General features: G+C 41.3%; 1 protein-coding gene across 1 annotated transcript in view; it reads right to left on the reverse strand.

The window, feature by feature from the left end:
- Positions 1 to 21680, reverse strand: part of LOC124264901 (calcitonin receptor-like) — a gene marked incomplete at its 5' end in the record, with an annotated part of 52445 nt that overhangs the window by 13090 nt on the left and 17675 nt on the right. Inside the window, 4 exons of the mRNA XM_046699683.1 lie at positions 7180 to 7192; positions 11117 to 11192; positions 17729 to 17820; positions 19083 to 19183. Coding sequence (XP_046555639.1) covers positions 7180 to 7192; positions 11117 to 11192; positions 17729 to 17820; positions 19083 to 19183 — 282 coding nt within the window. The remainder of the gene's footprint in view (positions 1 to 7179; positions 7193 to 11116; positions 11193 to 17728; positions 17821 to 19082; positions 19184 to 21680) is intronic.

Raw genomic sequence — 21680 nt, forward strand, 5'->3', positions numbered from 1 at the left:
GCATGTACGATTTGAATAAATGGTTATATAGTTGTGCTGAGACGAGAGACGCTTTAACCACTAGGTTACTCCACCGCCCGCGAAGAGGTGAGCGCAAAGAGGTTGATCATCCATAAAGACTTGTCATTCCTATTACTTACAACGTCTACAATGCCTCTCAAACATGCCTCTCAGACATGTCAATCATAAAACATTACTGATGCCTTGAATGTTGTAAAAGCCGCCCGCCATATAGCTGGAATATTGCTGAGTGCGGCGTTAAACAACAAACATATAAATCCCAGTGACCACCCCAGATGCATTTAGCAACAAAATACTGACAACAATTTGGACGATATCTTCATCACAACTAATGCCCACGAGAAACGTAAGGCTTACTCAATCCCAGTGTGTTTCAAATACAAAAAAAATATCGTATTTCTCCATTTCATCAAGAGCGCGACCGGTAATAGAAGAGACACACCGACTGTCTTGGTGACCCTATTAAGTCATGAAGCTAACAAGCCACACGCACCACTGTGTTCATCAATGTGACAGTTGAGAAGACTATAATGAAGCCGTGTCTCTCGCGAGACTGTCACACAGATATCATCTCGTCTGGACGAGAGGTTATTATCCTTCTGGAAGGAGGGCAGCTTGACCGCGGCATCATTTAGGTCAAAACGGGATAACTTACAAAGGACCCATACCAAAAGTTTCAAAGCATACATCGGAAGAACTTCTACCATTTGCGTAAAACGCCCAAAGGAATGCACTCTTATTGGATCATGATCGATCTTGACGTACCGTTGGGTTTGGAGCTGATGCTTGTGTTTCAGATGAAATAGCTTGATCTGTGCGATTGTTAACATTTCAGCTTAGTTTCTTTACTTATTGTCTAGACACTGAGAAAGTGAACTCTCGTATTTTTTTCGGTCTCATACAAGAAGCCAAGTAAAAATTTCACGTTGTCACAAGGTTATGCTTTCGCTGTTACAACGTTATGTCTTAACGTTCAATTTACCGATGATAATAGTTAATAGATTTCTCAGTAGTTAACTGTACATAAAAAAAGTCAATTTGAATGTTGTTTTGGTCGTGTGTTTTCTGAAGCTGTAGCTGAATAGTGGAGAAAGAATGTCAAGTCTCAAAGTGAAAAGTTTTAGAGAAAACTCTATAGTGACACCAAGTTATAAGAAACGTTGTTATAACGTTGTGAGGAACCCAAAGCATAACGTGTCCTCAGCGTAAATTTGCAACGTTGTTATTACGTTGTGACATAACGTTATAAAATGACGTAATACTAACGTTGTGACAACGTTGTGTCATGACGTTACCAATCTAACAGGCACTCTGAGTCAAATACATACATACCTACAGATCAGCTTTCAAGCCACAGTCATCCTGGGAGTGTACAATACTCATTATCTGAGTACATGTTGGAATGACAATATCTGATTAATAATAGTATGTCGTTATTTCCAAGCAGTCCATGTTACATATAACAGGCAATCTTAGTCGATTACATCCATACCTACAAACCAGCTTTCAAGTCACAGTCATCGTGGAAGTGTACAGTAATCATTACCTGAGTAGTGATAGCATCTGATAAATAATAGTATGACAATATTTCCAAGCGGTCCATGTTACATATAGCAGGCAATGTATCTCTTGGAAATAAGTATGTACTATTATTAATCAGATAATGACTCACTCATGATCACTACGACTAAAGAAGTGGTTTGTATGTATGTATGTATTCGATACAGATTGCCTGTTGTATGTAACATGTGTCTCTTGGAAATAATGGTGTACTATGACGATAATTAACGGGATATTATCATAAGTTAGATAATGATTACTGTACACTTTCATGATGACTGTGACTTGACAGCTGGTTCTTAGCTGCGTATGTATTCAATACAAATTGTCTGTTACATGTAATATGTATCTCTTGGAAATAATGATGAATTACTAATGATCAGATAATGACGACTGCGACTAAAGAAGTGGTATGTATGCATGTATTGGATATGCCTGTTGTATGTAACATGTATCTCTTGGAAATAAAAACATAAAAAACGATATGAGAAAAAAGTGTAACAAAAAAAATGACGTTACCAATCTACAACCTTCCAGTAACATTGTGAATACGTTGTGTGTTAGCTGGGAGACGTCTGTGCGAAGCATCAAAATGGCCACAACACAGTGCCATGTCTTCATTAAAATGTACTTTGAAAACCATATGAATCATACGGTTTTAGTTAATTGCCCGTATTACAAGTACACCCTGGTTTTGTTAACTATGCGGCTACAACCTTTACGAACCTGAATTCGCGGAGGAATACGGTATCACCACAGTGAATGACCGCAATAGTCAAGTATGACCACACTGTGGCCGCGCGAATTCTTGTAACTAACTACTTTCATCTTATCGGGCAACATGACGTCCCAAACAGTTGATCTGAAACATCAAACTGTGGTGAAACTCGGGCGGCCAAGTCTATCAGACTGAGGAAACATCGAACTAATTGGATTAAAAATGAAACTGAAAGGTAGAGAACAGTCTCAATCATCCATCTGGTGCATAACGCAAGACCATGTGCACGAATCACTAAAGCTGAATAAAAGCATCTGCTTCTCCCCCGTGAAGGTCCGGGTTAGAATTGGTCTTCAGCAATCCATGCTTGAAGTAAGAGGCGACTAACGGGATCGGGTGGTCAGGCTCACTGACTTGGTTTATGCAAGTCATCGTATCCCAGTTGTGCAGATAGATGCTCATGCTGTTGATCACTGGATTGTCAATTATTTTGACCGTAACCGTTTAGCTTCCACTCGTGTTAACATAAAAAGTAAGATACTAATAATGAATATTTACAACGCGCCTTTCCAAACTTCATATCCTGCTCAAAGCGCACAATATTATTATCACCCCGGATAACCCAAGCTGCCCGTGAGGCACTAGAAAGTTAATAGTCTTATTCCACCGGGTACCCATTTTCTGCTGGGTGAACAGAGGCAAGTTTGAACAAACTCACTTGCCTAAGGTGATACCACATGTATCACACGTGCTCCGTTGTTGGGCAGGACAATCAGGACTGAAGTCCTAGAAACTCTCAGGAGTCAAGCTAACAAACATGGTCACCCATCCAAGGACTCTCCGCGCCCAACGTTGCTTAACTTCAACTGATTTGTGACCTGAGCACACCCCCTCACCAGATTACTGTATATGACAGCGGTCTGCAAACAAACAACTAATCGACGAGACTTTAAATCTAGCGACAGCGCATCTACTTCTCCAAAATCAAACATGTCAAATGACAATTACGCCGTAATATACAAGCAAAGAAGACTCCATAACCAACGTGTAAAAAAGGCTTAAAACTGGTCCTGCAACACAGAAGTGGGTAGCTGTAACATGCGGACCTGACCATTTCTTATGTAGGTGACTCGCTCCATAAATGTCAACGATAAAACTAGTCACAGTACATTAGACGAAACGTCGAACCAGGTGCAGCAAACATGAAACTTCAACGAATCAGAAAACCATCAAATGGCAAGAGTCAATCTAGGTATATGAGAAAGATCATTATGCATCTATAAACCTTATGTTACCTGTTTTTTAAGGGAAGGAGATTTGAAATATGATTTGTTGTTTGTTGTTCAACGCCTCGCTCAGCAATATTCCAATTATATGGTCTGTAAATAATCAAGTCTGGACCAGAAAATCCAGTGATCAGCATGAGCATCGATCTACAGCATGTAGCGGCATAAACTAAACTCACTCACTCATTGCGATGACATCTGCCAGAAGACTGAAGGTTTCACAAAGGATAACTTTGTATCACACATGACTGTTTGTCTCAGAAGCTGCTATTCTAATGCGACATATAAAGACCAGATACTACGTGTCTGAGATAAAAATTCAACCACAGTCTTTTGAACATACCACATGACTGTATTCGGCAGCGAAAGGGAAGCTGTGGTTGACAAGATAAGCAATGAAGATGGGGACAAAATAATTTTAACACCATGAACGGTGAAACTACAAAACTACAAAACTCAACATAAGGAAAACGCCGGGACCATATGTGGTATTGCTTGTCCATTTTTCATTTGTACAAGAGTTCTGTATTGATGCCACCAGTGCCGGGTAAGAATATTGATCTTCAGTAACCCATCCTTGTCGTAAGAGGCGACTAACGGGATCCGGTGGTCAGGCTCGCTGACTTGGTTGACATGTCATCAGTTCCCAATTGCGCAGATTGATGCTCATGTTGTTGATCATCGGATTGTCTGGTCCAGACTCGATCATTTACAGACCGCCACATAGCTTGAATATTGCTGAGTGCGGCGTAAAACTAAACTCACCCACTCACTCACTCTGTATTGATGCAAAATGAATTCCTTTCGAGGCAATAAAATATTTTTATGTTATTACATAAGAAGAGGTGACGTTTGACCTTAAAGCCAGGAGGAATGATCAGCAGTGCTTTTCTGAAGGCAGTTTGGTACTGAAGCAGCTGAAGTCGAGGAGCATCATGACCCCGCACCAAGTGTTGTCCAGAGCCACCATATGGCAGTTGACATAATCAATAATGCTATCCTGAGTGATGGGAATCCTTTACTGTTCAAGGGGAGAAGCTCTACAATCTGATAACGTATGTATGTATTCAAGATCAGTATGTCTCTCAAATCCTCATCATTGATGAGCTAGGCAAACGTTCTATGGAGATATTGTCTGAAAGGGACAACGAAACAGTGAGCCTTTGACCTCCACTGAAGAAAGAAATCAACAATCTTTGATAGCAAGAAACAAGCAGTGACAATCCGAGGAAAGGTTGTGGACCTGAAAGAAAAAAACAACTTGCATGGACGGTTGATGATGTTAGCCAGATCAAGTTATTGAACTGAAACTTACAACCGATAACTACGATTTCAGAACATTGTAACAGCATGCTGTTGCAATATGCAGACAAGTCCAAACGCATCAGCCGCCTTTAGAAGCTGGGTTTAACAAAATTGATCAGTGATCTAGAAATTGCCCCTCAGCTAGACCAAAGTAACTCAACATTGCATATGATTGCTGTGGTTGATGGTACGGTTGTTCTTCGGAAGAGGATGCAATTACCAACAGTGGAGACGGTAAAGGATCTAAGTCAGTGCTTCAAAGACCGACAGATGCGCCTGACACGAACTTGAAGTCAATTCCTGTGTTTGATACCTATAATCCCGATTCACTTGAAGGGACAACCAGAGAAAAACTACGTCAAGACAAGGATTCAGTCCAGTACGAAATAACTGATGAAACAAGAATCAAGCACATCACATTGAATCGATTCTTATCTCATGACCAAACCAAGGATGGCATTACAGAGTATCTAGCTATAAAGACCATTGAGTACTGCACGGATTCATCAAAGCTCTTCATCACTTCAGCATCACGTAATACAAGAAGTACCAGCAGCATCTGTTTTGAGACAAACAGCCATGAAGAGGCTGACACAATCATTATCTATCAAGCCAGTTTTTTTAATTCAGTGAAACCCGTGTAACTCTGAACATGTTTACCTCTCTCCGGACTCTGACGGGCTGACTGTTCAATTATTTAAGATATTCTTCTGGTATTACCATGATGTTAACTGCCACCGTTGAAGGTGGCAGTGAACATGCTACTAGGATGTAAATTACTCTTATCTAATTACAGTTGAAATGAAACAATTTCAATGTTAATTTTGTATGTTAGAAGATATGGGCAGGGAAGAAATCAGACAATCACAGATTACATCAACAAAGACTTTGATGGAATATTTTCTGTAATTTTAGGCGATGAGGCAATAAGAAAAGGTACCGTCTTAATTAGTTTAGATAATTTGATTCTCAAGAAACTTTGGCTTGCCCGACATTTGCGTTTATACTTTCCATATATAGATTTCATTATTTAGTCTAAATTGGTGCTGTATGATTTTCCACTTCCTCTGTGGTAATTTAACATTTAAAAGTCCTTGTGTACGTTGCTGTCATGGGAAAATAACCTTTATTTTTGTTGAAAGGTATTCTTGGTACACTTGTATGTTGACAAGAGTTTCGTTGTGTGAAACGTTATCCCACGGCGTTTGTGCTATCAGTGAGTGAGTTTACTTTTATGTCGCTTTCAGCAATATTTCAGCAATATCGCGACAGGGGACACTAGAAATGGGCTTCACACATTGAACCAATGTGGGGAATCGAACTTGGGCTTTCGGTGTGACGAGCGAACGCTTTAACCACTAGGCTACCTCACCGCCCATTGTCCTGTGATGATCCCAGTTAGAACTGATCTTCAGCATCTGTTTCTCGTGTGAGGCGACGAACGGGGTCGGGTTCCAGGGTCGCTGACTTGGGTTGAGTTGAGTAGGACGATGCTGCTGACCACAGGATGTCCTGGTCCAGGCTCGATTACTAAGAGACCGCCGTCATATAGCCCATGATACTTGGCAGTGTACTGCTTGACTCATGTCATTGTATCACAATAACGTAGATCGAAGGTGGAAATTGTCACACGAAACAAAAATCCCCAAACTGCCCCCTCTCCCTCAAGTAACAAAAGTCAGTAATTGAAAATGTAATACGTGTCATTTAATATGAAATCCTTTTATGCCGATAAATAAAATCAGCCCAATGCCAATGAACACCTTTATTTAGTAGACATCGCTAAAGTCCATCTTGGACTGTTTCCTTGTGTCTCTTATCGACAGTGTCTGGTGAGAAGGCACGGTTAATTCGACCGACAGACACGTAAGGCTCCACAAGGTTTCAATGAAATCGACCTAATAGGCAATTTCTAAGGATGCCACCGAGTAATCTTGCGTTATTTCCTCATTTGACAAAGATCAAAGAAAGCCGCATTTGTTCCCAGTTGATGAAGCGAGGGACAGAGGTGATAAAACAAGTTAAGCATAAACAGTGCAACTGGACTGTCCTTTACCTAATACACCGGGCATATAATTCCCGTGATGGGATTCAAACCTCTGACTTGATCCGAGTTTGGTAACCTTGATCATAGAGGATGTCATCTACACCGACATAAAACTGAACACTGCCATGTAAACATTTACCCGATTGGTATGGGCTGTCTTGTTTATCTGGCTTCACGAACTGCGACAAGGGATGTTCTGCCACAGCAGAACCTTCCTCCCACTCAGGATGCTCTGCTACAGCACACAAACAGGAGCTTGTACCAGGCCAACGCATTGCTGACTTGTTTACTTCCCAGACAGAAAGTACCAGAGCCAGACACTGACATAATTATCCTGTGTGGTGGAAAACTTAATACAGTCACGCAGAACATACTTGACTTCGATTCTTTCTTCACAAGCGATACAAAACGGAGGATCGTTACCTTTAGATAGATATTCATTAGTATGTGTTGTAAGGCCAAAGCAACATCGTCACATAATGACTTCTTTAAATCTGGACTGAAAGCCCAAGTAAGTGTAACCGATAGTTGGTTTTATTGCATGTAATCTTTACCTACTCTTGTACATCTGCTGACACAAATGATATTGTCACAAATGACTAAGATCGCTGTCATGTTGCGTTTCCCTCGAATGCTTTGTCGTTGCTATCAGGAAGAGAAAGGACTCAAATCGAGTCACGCTATCATTTATTGATACATCGGTCGTACAAGGCATGTAAGTCACACTGTCTATCAGGTAATACGGGTTTTGAAGCCAAAAACTAAAATGAATCCAAAAAGAAAAAAATGGTTTCTAACGAATTTCAAACAAGAGCCATCACGCCTCCAGTCGTTTCTAAAGAATCAAACTCGCCTCTCGAGTTCTCATAGTGGTATTTTCTGTCGAAGAAAGTGTGATTATTCATTTCCGCTGTTTCATATCTTAATTTGTGTGCAGACCCATGAAGATCAAGGGTAGAATAGGTCTTCAGCAACCCATGCTTGCCACAAAAGGCGACTATGCTTGTCGTAAGAGCCGATTAACGGGATCGGGTGGTCAGGCTCATTGACTTGGTTGACACATGTCATCGGTTCCCAATTGCGCAGATCGATGCTCATGCTGTTGACCACTGGATTGTCTGGTCCAGACTCGGTTATTTACAGACCGCCGCCATATGCTGTAATATTGCTGAGTGCGGCGTAAAACTAAACTCACTCACTCACTCTTTGTGTTCAATCGCGACAATAACATCCTATATTCTCAGGAAGAGAGTTTTATGGATGTCAACTTCCTTATTATGAGGAACAGAACGTTTCGGAGTGTATCCTTACTCCTTCATCAGGTGAATGAATGGTATGAGTCAGAGAGCATATATATGTACATGTTAGAACAGCAAAAGTTGACAACAAAGAAGGAGGCTAAACAATGGAAGCCAACAGTTAACTGGCGTTGATGTGTGATTGGCAAAGGACAGATGAAGCCAACACTTAACAGTTAATTCGCTCTGAATGGACCCCAACACTTAACAGTTAATTGGCGCTGAAATGGAAGCCAACACTTAACAGATAAATATTGTTGATAGGTGATGGACAGTGGACTGTATGAAGCCGGGGTAATAGGGAATGGGCAAAGGGCTGATGGGAGGCAGCGGGTAGTAGCATTAATAGATATAGCACCAAGAGATTGACGAATTGAGGCCAGAACAAACAAATGGAAGCCAGAACAAAATAAACAGAACAGGACATTGATAAAGTAATAAGTACAGATAACAATGAAACTATGACCAAAGTAATAAGTCTCAGGTGTTGGGCAGGTGGGTTCGTTGGTCTCGGTTATTGGCTGGCTGGTATCTCTTGATGACAATGGCTTCTTGCAGTTTTCTTTGTCGCCAGTACTCAGAGATGGCGGATTTCAAGTCTACTTTGTTGACAGAGGACAGGAGTCTAGTGGTAAGGGGTCTGAGGGTTTCTCCGATGTATTGGTGGCCAGAGTTGCAGCGGAAACGTTGTGTTCCTCATAATATAGAAGCTGACATCCATAAAAACTCTCTTCCTCATGTTTACCACTTCTAAATGTCATTCAAAGACCTGATCCTCTATTCTGTCTTTTACGATCTTATTTTCTGGTATGGCAGGCTTGGGGGTAAATAGTACCTACCGAGTTGCTTTGGAGGATCTCTGGTTGCATTGGTACAGTGATGTATGTTAATTGGTACCTACCGACATCCATCGGTTGCATGGGTGCGTGTTGTATGCTAATTGGTAAATACCGACCTCCATTGGTTGCATGGGTCCGTGGTGTATGTTAGTTTGTACCTAGCAACCTCCATTGGTTGCATGGGTACAGTGATGTATGTTAATTGGTACCTACCGACCTCCATTGGTTGCATGGGTGCGTGTTGTATGTTAATCGGTACCTACCGACTCCATTGGTTGCATGGGTACAGTGTTGTATGCTAATTGGTACCTACCGACTTCCATTGGGTGCATGGGTACAGTGATGTATGTTAATTGGTACCTACCGACCTCCATCGGTTGCATGGGTGCGTGTTGTATGTTAATTGATACCTACCGACCTCCATTGGTTGCATGGGTGCGTGTTGTATGTTAATTGGTACCTACCGACCTCCATTGGTTGCATGGGTACAGTGTTGTATATTAATTGGTACCTACCGACCTCCATAGATTGTATGGGTACAGTGTTGTATGTTAATTGGTACCTACCGACCTCCATTGGTTGCATGGGTGCGTGTTGTATGTTAATCGGTAAATACCGACCTCCATTGATTGTATGGGTACAGTGTTGTATATTAATTGGTACCTACCGACCTCCATAGATTGTATGGGTACAGTGTTGTATAGTAATTGGTACCTACCGACCTCCATTGGTTGCATGGGTGCGTGTTGTATGTTAATTGGTAAATACCGACCTCCATTGATTGTATGGGTACAGTGTTGTATATTAATTGGTACCTACCGACTTCCATTGGTTGCATGGGTGCGTGTTGTATGCTAATTGGTACCTACCGACCTCCATTGGTTGCATGGGTGCGTGTTGTATGTTAATTGGTACCTACCGACCTCCATTGGTTGCATGGGTACAGTGTTGTATGTTGATTGGTACCTACCGACCTCCATTGATTGTATGGGTACAGTGTTGTATATTAATTGGTACCTACCGACCTCCATTGGTTGCATGGGTACAGTGTTGTATGTTAATTGGTCAATACCGACCTCCATTGGTTGCATGGGTACAGTGTTGTATGCTAATTGGTACCTACCGACCTCCATTGGTTGCATGGGTACAGTGTTGTATGTTAATTGGTACCTACCGACCTCCATTGGGTGCATGGGTACAGTGTTGTATGTTAATTGGTACCTACCGACCTCCATTGGTTGCATGGGTACAGTGTTGTATGTTAACCGACCTCCATTTGGTAAATGCATGGGTGCATGGGTACAGTGTTGTATGCTAATTGGTAAATACCGACCTCCATTGGGTGCATGGGTACAGTGTTGTATGCTAATTGGTACCTACCGACCTCCATTGGTTGCATGGGTACAGTGTTGTATGTTAATTGGTCAATACCGACCTCCAGTGGGTGCATGGGTACAGTGTTGTATGTTAATTGGTACCTACCGACCTCCATTGGTTGCATGGGTACAGTGTTGTATGTTAATTGGTACCTATCGACCTCCATTTGGTGCATGGGTACAGTGTTGTATGCTAATTGGTAAATACCGACCTCCATTGGGTGCATGGGTACAGTGTTGTATGCTAATTGGTAAATACCGACCTCCATTGGGTGCATGGGTACAGTGTTGTATGTTAATTGGTACCTATCGACCTCCATTGAGTGCATGGGTACAGTGTTGTATGCTAATTGGTAAATACCGACATCCATTGGGTACATGGGTACAGTGTTGTATGTTAATTGGTACCTACCGACCTCCATTGAGTGCATGGGTACAGTGTTGTATGCTAATTGGTAAATACCGACCTCCATTGGGTACATGGGTACAGTGTTGTATGCTAATTGGTACCTACCGACCTCCATTGGTTGCATGGGTGCGTGGTGTATGCTAATTGGTAAATACCGACCTCCTTTGGGTGCATGGGTACAGTGTTGTATGCTAATTGGTACCTACCGGGTTGCTGTGGAGGATCTCTGGTTTCATGGGTACAGTGGTGTAGGTGACAATCCACATCGTTCCAGTCAGGATGTAGGATATGAACAGATGCTGATGCATGGTCACCCGACTGCACTTCAGTTGTCTGAAACAAACATTAAGTTCAAAGAAGTCATCATGGTTTCTAGAGTTACGTCCCTTAGTTGAGCTATAATCCGCAGATCGTGAGTTCGAAATCCATGTTCGCTCTAATTAATCACCATCCATATTTTGAATTATTATTATGAAAATAGGGCATTCTGTTTGTTTTAGTACGCCGAAGGCCCGGGTTCGATTCTCCACATGGGTACAATGTGTGAGGCCCATTTCTGGTGTCCTTTGCCGTGATATTGCTGGAATATTTCTAAAAGTGGTGTAAAACCAAACTCACTCACTCACTGTTTGTTGATGGTGTTAACAATATTTGAATATTGTTTTTTTCCTGTAAACATCATTGATAGTTTAGAGACGGATTCGATTCGCCGCGTTCACGGGCAATCGATAAGTGTAATTTTGTGATTGGTTTGTGGAAGATAGATAAAGGGTTACAAGGCACACATAGCACGGAAGGTATGCGATACGACATAGTGTGCTATTTGCAGAAGGGGTTAAGGTCCCTATCCTAGATTGATAATACGATGTGCCGTTGAGATTGACATCCAATGATCGAGGGAAATAATGCGAGCGCCTTGAGCATGCACTAGTTGCGTGGATATGTGCGCTATATAAATATCCTAAATATCCTATAATATCGCAAAAGCACATGGGGACCAGTCCAGGTGTTGCCATGTAATAATGCAAAATATCTACAGTCTGTAATGGTGCTGCAATTTCAGTGGTCTGATTTAGATTAATTGATGCATAAAAATATGTCTTTAGAACTCGGTTTCAATGAGCATGGCAGATTTGGTATCAAATATGCGTTTTTATTACATGTTTAAAATGATTAAACGAGAATGCAAAAATACCCTTTATATTCATAAAAATAGGTCAGATTTGCTGTGATAGTCTTAACACTGCGAGAATAAAAATAACAATTCGGCAATTTATAACCAATTATGCAATCCTAGCACTCGTAGATTCCAAATTTTCTCTTCATATTAATTAAAAGCGACACAACCACTTTCATTATCATATGCAGGTAGCAAATATACTGTAAGTCCCCATGGTCCCTAGTATGGTGAACTACCTTCGGTTGCTGGCGATATATAGCCCGTTGCGTATATTGTATTGTCCTAATTAAAAATAAAGTTTTAGTGATAGACACTAGTTTTATTTCTTGAGTCTGTGATCTACTCGGGTTTACTTTCCTTCGTTGACAGGCTTTTAGTGATTTACATGTATTTATGATGAAGTTAAAAACTTGTTGTAGTCACGATATGGCTGAAATATTGTCGATGTGACTTTAAGTTTTAAGTCACTCACTTTCATTATCATAACTCATTTGCACGATTCAGAGTATGTCATGATCATGTGTTCATGAAGCGCTATTATGTAGTGACAATACCAGGTTAATTACTATTGTTACATAGTGAAAACCGAAAAGGTACAAGGTTCCTGCACAATCGGTGGCCTATGTGACAAACACATGCAAAGGCACTACAATTGTTCACCAGAAACAGACATGGGACCAAAATGGTACAAGTCAACACGGAACTGTATCGGGCAACTTTTTGGTCACTGGTATGCAAAATATGGAGTCCTAAAGGCTTCTTGAAGCTTTACGAAGTCATTGCGAATGTTGAAACCTTGTTATGCTCAAGCGGATTCTGAGCAAAAGTTGCATGAACACGACGCTGTTTTAATGTTTGTAGAATCCATTATTTAATTCCGGTTAAAGAATCCTGTAAGATCCGTGCAGTTCCGGGTTAGAATTGATCTTCAGTCACCCATGCTTGTCGTAAGAGGCGACTAACGGGATCGGGTGGTCAGGCTCGCTGACGTTGCTGATACGTGTCATCGTAACCCAACTGCGTAGATCGATGCTCATGCTGTTGATCACTGGACTGTCTGGTCCAGACGTGATTACGCATACCGCCGCCATATAGCTGGAATATTGCTGAGTGCGGCTTAAAACTAAACTCACTCATTCAGCAGTCCGTACTTGCCTTGAGGCGACTAACGGGATCGGGTGGTCAGGCTCGCTGACTTAGTTGACACATGTCATCATATTCCTACTGGGTAGATCAATGCTCATGTTATCGATCACTGGATTGTCTGGTCCAGACTTATATTTACAGAACACCGTCATATAGCTGTAAGATTGATGAGTGCAGCGTTAAGCACACAAACCAACAAACTTCAGATGACATTTTTCAGACGATATCTGAAGCTTTGAGGACAGCATTTATTTTGGTGACAAACGCCCATTGGATAAAGGGACAACGTGTTACCTTATATTTGTATTGTGTGAAAGGGGTGCAGCTGAAATATCAAATGTTTGGACACAATTGAACTTGGTTCTTTTCAGAGAATGTATTAATGCAAGCAAATGATGAGAATTTATAAGAATCCACATGGTATCAAAACCCACTTGTGTTAAATACTTTCTGTTAATTTAAGAAAATCCTCCCTTGATTGTATTAAGGATGATGGTTAATCCTTGCGATTAACAAACAAACGTTTGCAATTGACATTTATAAAGGAAGATGAGTGATGAGCTCCTTTGATTCTGATATCGACAAAGGTATGAACCCTGGATAATGAAGACATCAAAGCCCTTGTCACGTCACCACTGGCTCAGATTGAGTCATCAATATTCCTGTGGACAGCTGCTCTAGCTTCAGGTTAACATATCATCCCTTTTAAGTCGTGAAATGAAAAAAAAAATGTTTTCACCAAGAGTGCACCGTTACCATTGCAAACTTGCCATCTTTCAATAAAGCATCTTCCAAGGCTGATGACAAGATGGATGATTTTAACTCTCCAATAGTCAACTTCCCGTCATGTTGAGGATTTTCCTGACAGCTCCAGCCTTTGGTGTTTAGATTTCATGACAATTGAGGTACAACAGAGCATTGTCTTTTTACGAAGATCCCAAAGAGCGGCACACAAGTCTTGCTTGGATCAAAGTTACAATTTAACATTCAAGGCCTCAGTAAATCTTTATAAAATGATCAGAAACGATGAAGAAATCATAAAAATTGACGCATCAGTGACAAAAATAATTTCCGATGCAATTTTGACTTGTGTCACACGTTCCCGATATATCTAAGGTGAACAACTGACTTACCATTTGCATTTGTTTACACTACTGCCTAAAAGTTCATTCCCCTTTCACGCTGAGAATGCGTGTAACACACATCTGAAATGGGTGTTGCAACGGGTGTACAGCGCGTTTGAGTACCCTGTCACGCGGGTGTGCCACGAGACACACGCGCGTGTACCATGCGTGTAACACGGGCCCAAGTTTCAGCTGAAATTGACGAATACCGTTAGGATTACAGAATTAAATTTGTATGATTTTGAAATCGGAAATTTGCCAGAAGTGGTAGGGGATGAACTACGGGATGGTTTGGTTGGTACTTTATATTTGGTTTTGTGTTTTGTTTTTGTATTTTTTAAGTTAGCACTAGTTGGTCATATGCGATCATATGCGGGGTGGGGTGGGGGGGGGTGGGGTATATGAAGTGTGCAACATGTGGGGCAGGATACGTTAACACCTGGTAAGTACCTTCATAGTCATTCATCCGCACATGTCTATGATATCGTCGGATACAATCAATTCTACTTTAAGCAGAGATTTCGTGGGTATGTTGAAAGGTTTTGGCGCTTTTAATCACAAAAGTGAGAATTGGTTATTGCTGGTTTGAACACAAGCCATATTTTTCACTTTTCACCAAAAAATAATTTGTACTTATAAGGTAAAAATATATTTTAGAGGTTCAGGAAGGGAGCATTTGAAAACATATCTGACTCAACGCGATTTCTCATGTAAATGCAACCATTATAGTCAAATATTTACATTTATGTCGTACATTTCAATTGTCTCTTGACGTTGATAATAAAAAACTTACATATGTAATAAAATGAAACTGTAGGTTTTTAATTAAACACACCAGAGTATATTTAATCCGTTTGACAAGACGACGTCAGATGCTCATAAAAATTGTAAGCAAATCCTGCGATACGGGTGGTACTCTAACATTTATTTATGAAACTTAAATGTACAACAAAGGGTCCTTTGCAAACCCCCAACGGTCCTGAAGATCCCCAGGAATGAGGAATAAAGATATGTCGTCACAAACATATCCACTTACATGTCATTGTGAAGCGTTTGATAAAATTGATAAACCTTCTGTTCGGAATTTAAAACAATGATGTCATTGTCAAAGAACAGCGCATGCTGACACAATCGGCTGCGGAAACCCTGATTAGCAAAGAGTACTGTGTAATACGGGCAACATTATGATTAAAACATAGCTTTATTCCTAAAGAATCTGGTTTGATAAACAAGCAGAACTTTGCTTATATCAATAACCTCACCAGTACATATATCATTTAAACAAAATACACAAGAACTTGATACACAAGGCGACAAATCAAATCATATATGTGCGTTGTAGGTGCTTATAGACCATGAGCTTGCATTATATATTTTCAGGCGGTAGATTCATAGCTAATTTCCTCTATACACCAAACTGAATGTGTTTCTAAGGATAGCCAAGACTTGGTATTCTTTGCACTGGCTTAATTATTTGGTCATACGAATCATTATTGGAAATGTTTTTCTATATAAGAGGTGATTAGTGCACCTTGGTCAAGCTATTAGTTCACAGTTTTGCCAATACCGATCCGTGTTATCTACCGTGTCAGATTCTGTGTATTGTCTTCCCTGTCTGGAGTAAAGATAGTTGTCGAGTCTCCTTCCTGTTTGACTTAACGAAGAAGTTCACCACGTGTAGTGGGAACACCTGCGTCCCCGTGAGGTTTGACCTTGTAGTTACAACGTATACAACGTATACTTCGATGGGGTACGATGAGACGCTGTTGACGAGGTGCGTCAATGTAAATACCCAATCCAGTATATCGGACTCACGACCAGCATAGTTAGCTGGGGGCCTACGCTGACACGGAAATCCACTCTTGTGTCCACATCGAGACACCGTACTGACATTTGGTTAACCAAAACACCTTTCCAAATGGCATTGTGTATTCACAAAACACCTTAGTTCTTCACAAATAGAGGCAGACAGACACACACACACACTAGTGTTGGGAATTGGTTGAAATCTTACAATTGATGATTGGTTCACTACCAACGACCAATCATCGAAAAAAAATTGGTTAGCGTCATTTTTTAGATTTTCCTATTCAGGTTGTAGTTGCAGATAGGTATAAAGAAAAAAACATTTGGTTCTCTGTTGTTGTTTTTAGAAACTGCACAAATTACATTTGCAGATTTCACATCCAGTTTAATTGATTCAGTTCCAGTGTAACATTAACTTCCCAGATTCTTCAAGAAATATTCAGTCATGACTTTTCAGAGAGTGAAGTGAGTTTTCTTAGAAATAAACACGTTTTCAGGCCCTGACAACGTCCTAGATATGTTCCATCATCAAGTATTTCAAACTCTATTACAGCGGTTCCAAAATCGTTTGTGTTCGATTATGAGAAAATGTGATCGATTGCTTGTTCGTTTGGCCACTGCGACCAATCTTCGATTTTTTCAATTAATCGGACCACCACTAACACACACAAACCCTCAAAGGTTGTTGCTTGTTGTTTAACGCCGCATTCAGCACTATTCCAGCTATATGGCAGGGGTCTGTAAATAATCGAATCTGGACCAGACAATCCAGTAATCAACACCATGAGCATGGTTCGATGACATGGTTCGAAGAGACGTATGCACCAACTCAGCGATCCTGACCATCTGATCCCGTTAGTTGCCTTTTACGACAAGAAAAGTTTGCTAAAGACCAATTCTAACCCGGATTTTCACGGGTCATACAAAGGTGAACACCTTTTAATCCTTGTTTATTCTGTGGGATTTCGTCATTTGATGGAAAATGCGTAATTTCCAAAGAATACCGCAGAGGGTTACCAGCGGGTTATTAGGCTCAATCAATGGATTCGTATTTTGTGGCATCCTTACACCGTGATCGGTAAGGCTTCCTCATTCTAAAATGGTATTGTAACCTTTTACCTGCGTCACAAATGATGAATATGATATTGCATTTATTACATATGTTACGAGGTACATCCACGACAAACTAGACAGTAATGTCTGGTTATTTTGAAGCATTAAAAATGAGAATCACAACAGATTTAAATATGAATTTAAATATATACTGGTCAGCAGTAGAATATTTAAGTTTGATTGATCGATTGTTGTTTAACTCCGCACCCAACAATATTCCAGTTATAAGGTGGCGGTCTGTAAAATAATCGAGTCTGGACCAGACAATCTAGTGATCACCATTGTGAGCATCGATCTATGCAATTGGGATACGATGACAGGTGTCAACCAAGTCAGCGAGCCTGACCACCCGATCCAGTTTGTCGCCTCTTATGACAAGCATTGGTTGCTGAAGACCAATTCTAAAGAATACTTAAAGGACATAAATTCTTTAATGTAATAGTAATGAAGGGTTATGGAAGGAACTATCATTAGCAAACACAGTATCGTAGTTTGCTCACCTGAACATGTTGAAGATGATGACTCCCAAGACACAGAGAATGATTGACAAGGAGTACCCGGAAATGTACACCATGATTACATCTCGTTCTTCCTGAAAAGGACATAAACAAGAATTCTCTTACTGCTATTTCGATTCTGGACGTCACCATGTAAACAACGTTCGCGGTTCATCTGTATGGCGGTGTTTGTAAATAATCAATGTTGATCACTGGATTGTCCGGTCCAAACTCGATTATTTACAGACCGCTGCCATATAGATGGAATATTGCTGAATGCGGCGTTAAACAACAAACCATCTGAAAAATGCACCTGTAAATATTTGGACAAGTCAATCCAGTGACTGACATCATGAGCATAGATCTATAAAACTGGAATACGGTGACACGTGTCCATCAAGTCAGTGAGCCTGACCTACCGATCCCGTTACTCTCCTTTTACGACAAGCATGGGCTGCTGAAGACCAATTTTAACTTGGATTTTCACGGGTAAAAATTCTTCTTCCAGGTATCGACGATACTTTGAATTGTGAGAATTGAAATGTTTAGAACTTTTCGTTTGAACCGAAACATATAAACATGTCTTTCCTTAAATATATCCGAAAGAAATGCTTGCTTTCCTGACAAAGCAAAACTAAAATCAGCTACGTTTAGGTTTGTACAGAATTCTCTTTCAATGCATTAACAGTTTTTCATCTATATGACATTTGCAAATTAAATCACTAAATGAAACTGGAGTCGGATGTCTTCGCACAAAAAGCTGGATGGTGTAAGCGGAGTAACAGATGGCATGTACTCCGTACGTTTTGATTATCGTGTGAGGTTGTATTTGAAAGTTGAAAGTTATATTATTAGTGCAAGTATACGAATGCTTTGTGCTTTCGTATCCATTGATGGTTGGTTTGTTGTTTAACGCCGCACCCAGCAACTTTCCAGCAATATAGCGTCTGTCTGTAAATAATAGTCTGGACCAGACAATCCAGTGATTGACATCATGAGCATCGATCTACGAAACTGGAATACGATGACATGTGTCAACCAAGTCAGCAAGTCTGACCACCCGATCCCGTTAGTCGCCTTTTACGACAAGCATGGGTTGCTGAAGCTCAATTCCAACTCCATTTTCACGGGTTCATCACAGATATCGTGATGCCCTTTACGACTCATTAAGGAGTGATCAACATACAGAATTTATTAACAGATCGATCTACTCGGTTGGGATACGATGAAAGTCAGCGAGCCTGACCCCCCGATCCTGTTAATCGGATCTTACGTAAAGCATGGCTTGCTGAAAACCAGTTCTAGCCCGTTCGATGCTGGGTACTAGAAACAGTAGCCAAGCTCCCGGTTCACTCACCTGTAATTTGGAGCATGCTGTGTAATCTGTCCAGGGTTTGTTGGGCACCTTAGGATGGCTGTACCACTGGCCATTGTCCATGCATGTTTTTCGAGCGTACGCTGAAAATACATAGGTTACTGTTATGAAACAAACTCTTTCTATAAGAGTAAGAGGCGGATGGTACCGGTAGATCATGAAGTGTTTACTCTAGGTCTCTTCATGAACACCCGGTGTCATCAACAGCTTTCGAAATATCTACTGGTTAAAGCTAAGTGATTGAGAATCGGGCCAGTAATATATTGTTAAAGCTATCCCGACTGGCTAGCTCAAAATCTCAGATAATTTATTCTTTATTTAATGCACCTGAATATGTTGGAGAAATCTTAGTTTTTGTGATTGTTGGATGTATGTTGATTCCAAGGGGCGACAATAGCTTACCATAATCAATTATCAAACCAGTTCTGACCGATGTGGTTTCGGATATTGATATTTTCCAGGGCCAGTGAAGTATGATGTGGACTAGCAACATTTTTACTCAACTAGCCCTCCTGGCCAGTGATTTTTCAAAATTAATTCAAACGCTGGTCATCAATGTATTTAAATGTTCATTCATACAATATTTATCACACTTTCGCCTTTTATATCCTATGAAATCTGTTTTGGAGATAATCGAGCCTTTTTATACTCTCCCAAAAAAGAAACGCATATAGGAACTGTATTTTTATGTTTATTTTGAACATCTTGTAGGTTTATGAGTCAATAAAATATTGCGAAATTGCACACTGGGAAAGCAGACTTATGCGTCTTTGGCAACAACTCGAGGAAAGTCAGTTTGAGTGTCACATGGAGACGTGTTGTGGCGCTGAAGTCAACACCTCGTGTGACCACCGCGGGCATCCAGAACTGCACGGCATCGCCTCGGCATCGGACGAATAAGTCTCAGAATCTCGTGTTGCCCAATCGCAGCCCACTCTGCCTGTAGTGCCTGTGCGAGTTGCTGAAGTGTCAGGGGCTGAGGGTTACGGCGTCGCACCGGTCTGTCCAGGGCATCCCACAGATGTTCGATCGGGTTTAAGTCCGGTGATCTTGAGGGCCAGGGGAGCACATTGATGTTGTGGTTCTGGAGGAAGTCTCTAGTGTGACGTGCTGTGTGGGGCCTGGCATTGTCCTGTTGAAACAACTCCCTCTGGCGATCAATGATTGGAAGGAGGTGTGGGCGTAGGATTTCGTCACAGTACCTTTGAGCTGTCAGGTTGCCCTGGATCATCACCAAATCACTTCTCCTACGGCAGGTGATTGCTCCCCACATCATAACACTGCCCCGGCCGAATCTGTCCACCTGGGGAACGCAAGCGTCGGCAAAACGTTCACGTCGACGTCTGTACACTCACATTCTTCCATCGCGTCGTTCCAATAGAAATCGTGATTCATCACTGAACCAGATTCTACGCCAATTCGGTAGGTTCCAGGCCTGAACGTTGGTGCACCATTGAACTCGATGTGGACGATGTTGTTGTCGAAGCACAGGGCCAAAATAAGGTCTTCTGGCACGTAAACCAGCCTCTCTCAACCTGTTCCTGACGGTCTGTACAGAAAGCCTCCTCAATCCGGGTATTTGTCGAGCGGTACTGGTCGCCGTAGCTGTTCGATGACGCAGGTGATGTACCCGGTTGTAGCGATCGCAGAGGTCGCCCACTGCGAGGGGCATCTGCTACCGAATTCTGCCGGCGATATCTCTCCCAGAGCCGTGAAATGGTGCTTTGGTGTACATACATGCGTCGGGCAACTGCACGTTGAGACTGGCCAGCTTCAAGCAAACCAATGGCGATATGACGGTTGGCTTCACTTAGACGTGACATTTTGCGTTCGTCAACAATATTCCAAATACAGTGAATAATCGACAGACAGCGATCAACCTTTCATACCAATCATTGAGACTATCTGATCCCCAACCTTCACGTGCATTGCATGTGAATTGTGTATTCTGTGACACTACACGCCGAAAGTGAAAATCATGCTGTTAAATACGGGTATTTTACGGATGGTGCGTTTTGTTGTGATGTTTCAAAACATAGACACCATAGGACTCATAAACAAAGCAAAACCTTTTGTAAAATGAATCACGTTTTAATTCATTGCTACATGAAATTGCTATTTTCATGATGCGTTTCTTTTGAGTGAGTGAGTGAGTGAGTGTATTTTTACGCCGCACTCTTCAATATTCCAACTAATATCTCCTCTTACGACAATCATGGGTTACTGAAGACCAGTTCTAACCCGCATCTCCACATGGGGATTCATCACACACAGATCAATGCCATTGTCTCCCATGTAAGCAAGACAACAACCTTCATATTCCAGATTCTAAACTGTCTTATGTACCCTCGTTTACCGAGCTGACTGGAGCGTAAAACACGTTTTACCAACTCACTCGTTCCGTACTGTGTCTTACCTTACCGTCTATACATCTGTGGATTTGTTTCTGCATGAGATGTTTTATCGACATGACAGCAAGTGAAATGTTCTTTTAGCACATCATAAAATCTCAGCGTGTCTCTCAGTGGACTGACAGTTCACCAATCATCCTTCGAGCAGAGACTTTGGCTTGAAAGGAAA

The sequence above is a fragment of the Haliotis rubra genome, unplaced genomic scaffold (genome assembly GCF_003918875.1).
Source record: "Haliotis rubra isolate DU_JTF1 unplaced genomic scaffold, ASM391887v1 Scf95, whole genome shotgun sequence".
Taxonomy (NCBI): Eukaryota; Metazoa; Mollusca; class Gastropoda; order Lepetellida; family Haliotidae; genus Haliotis; species Haliotis rubra.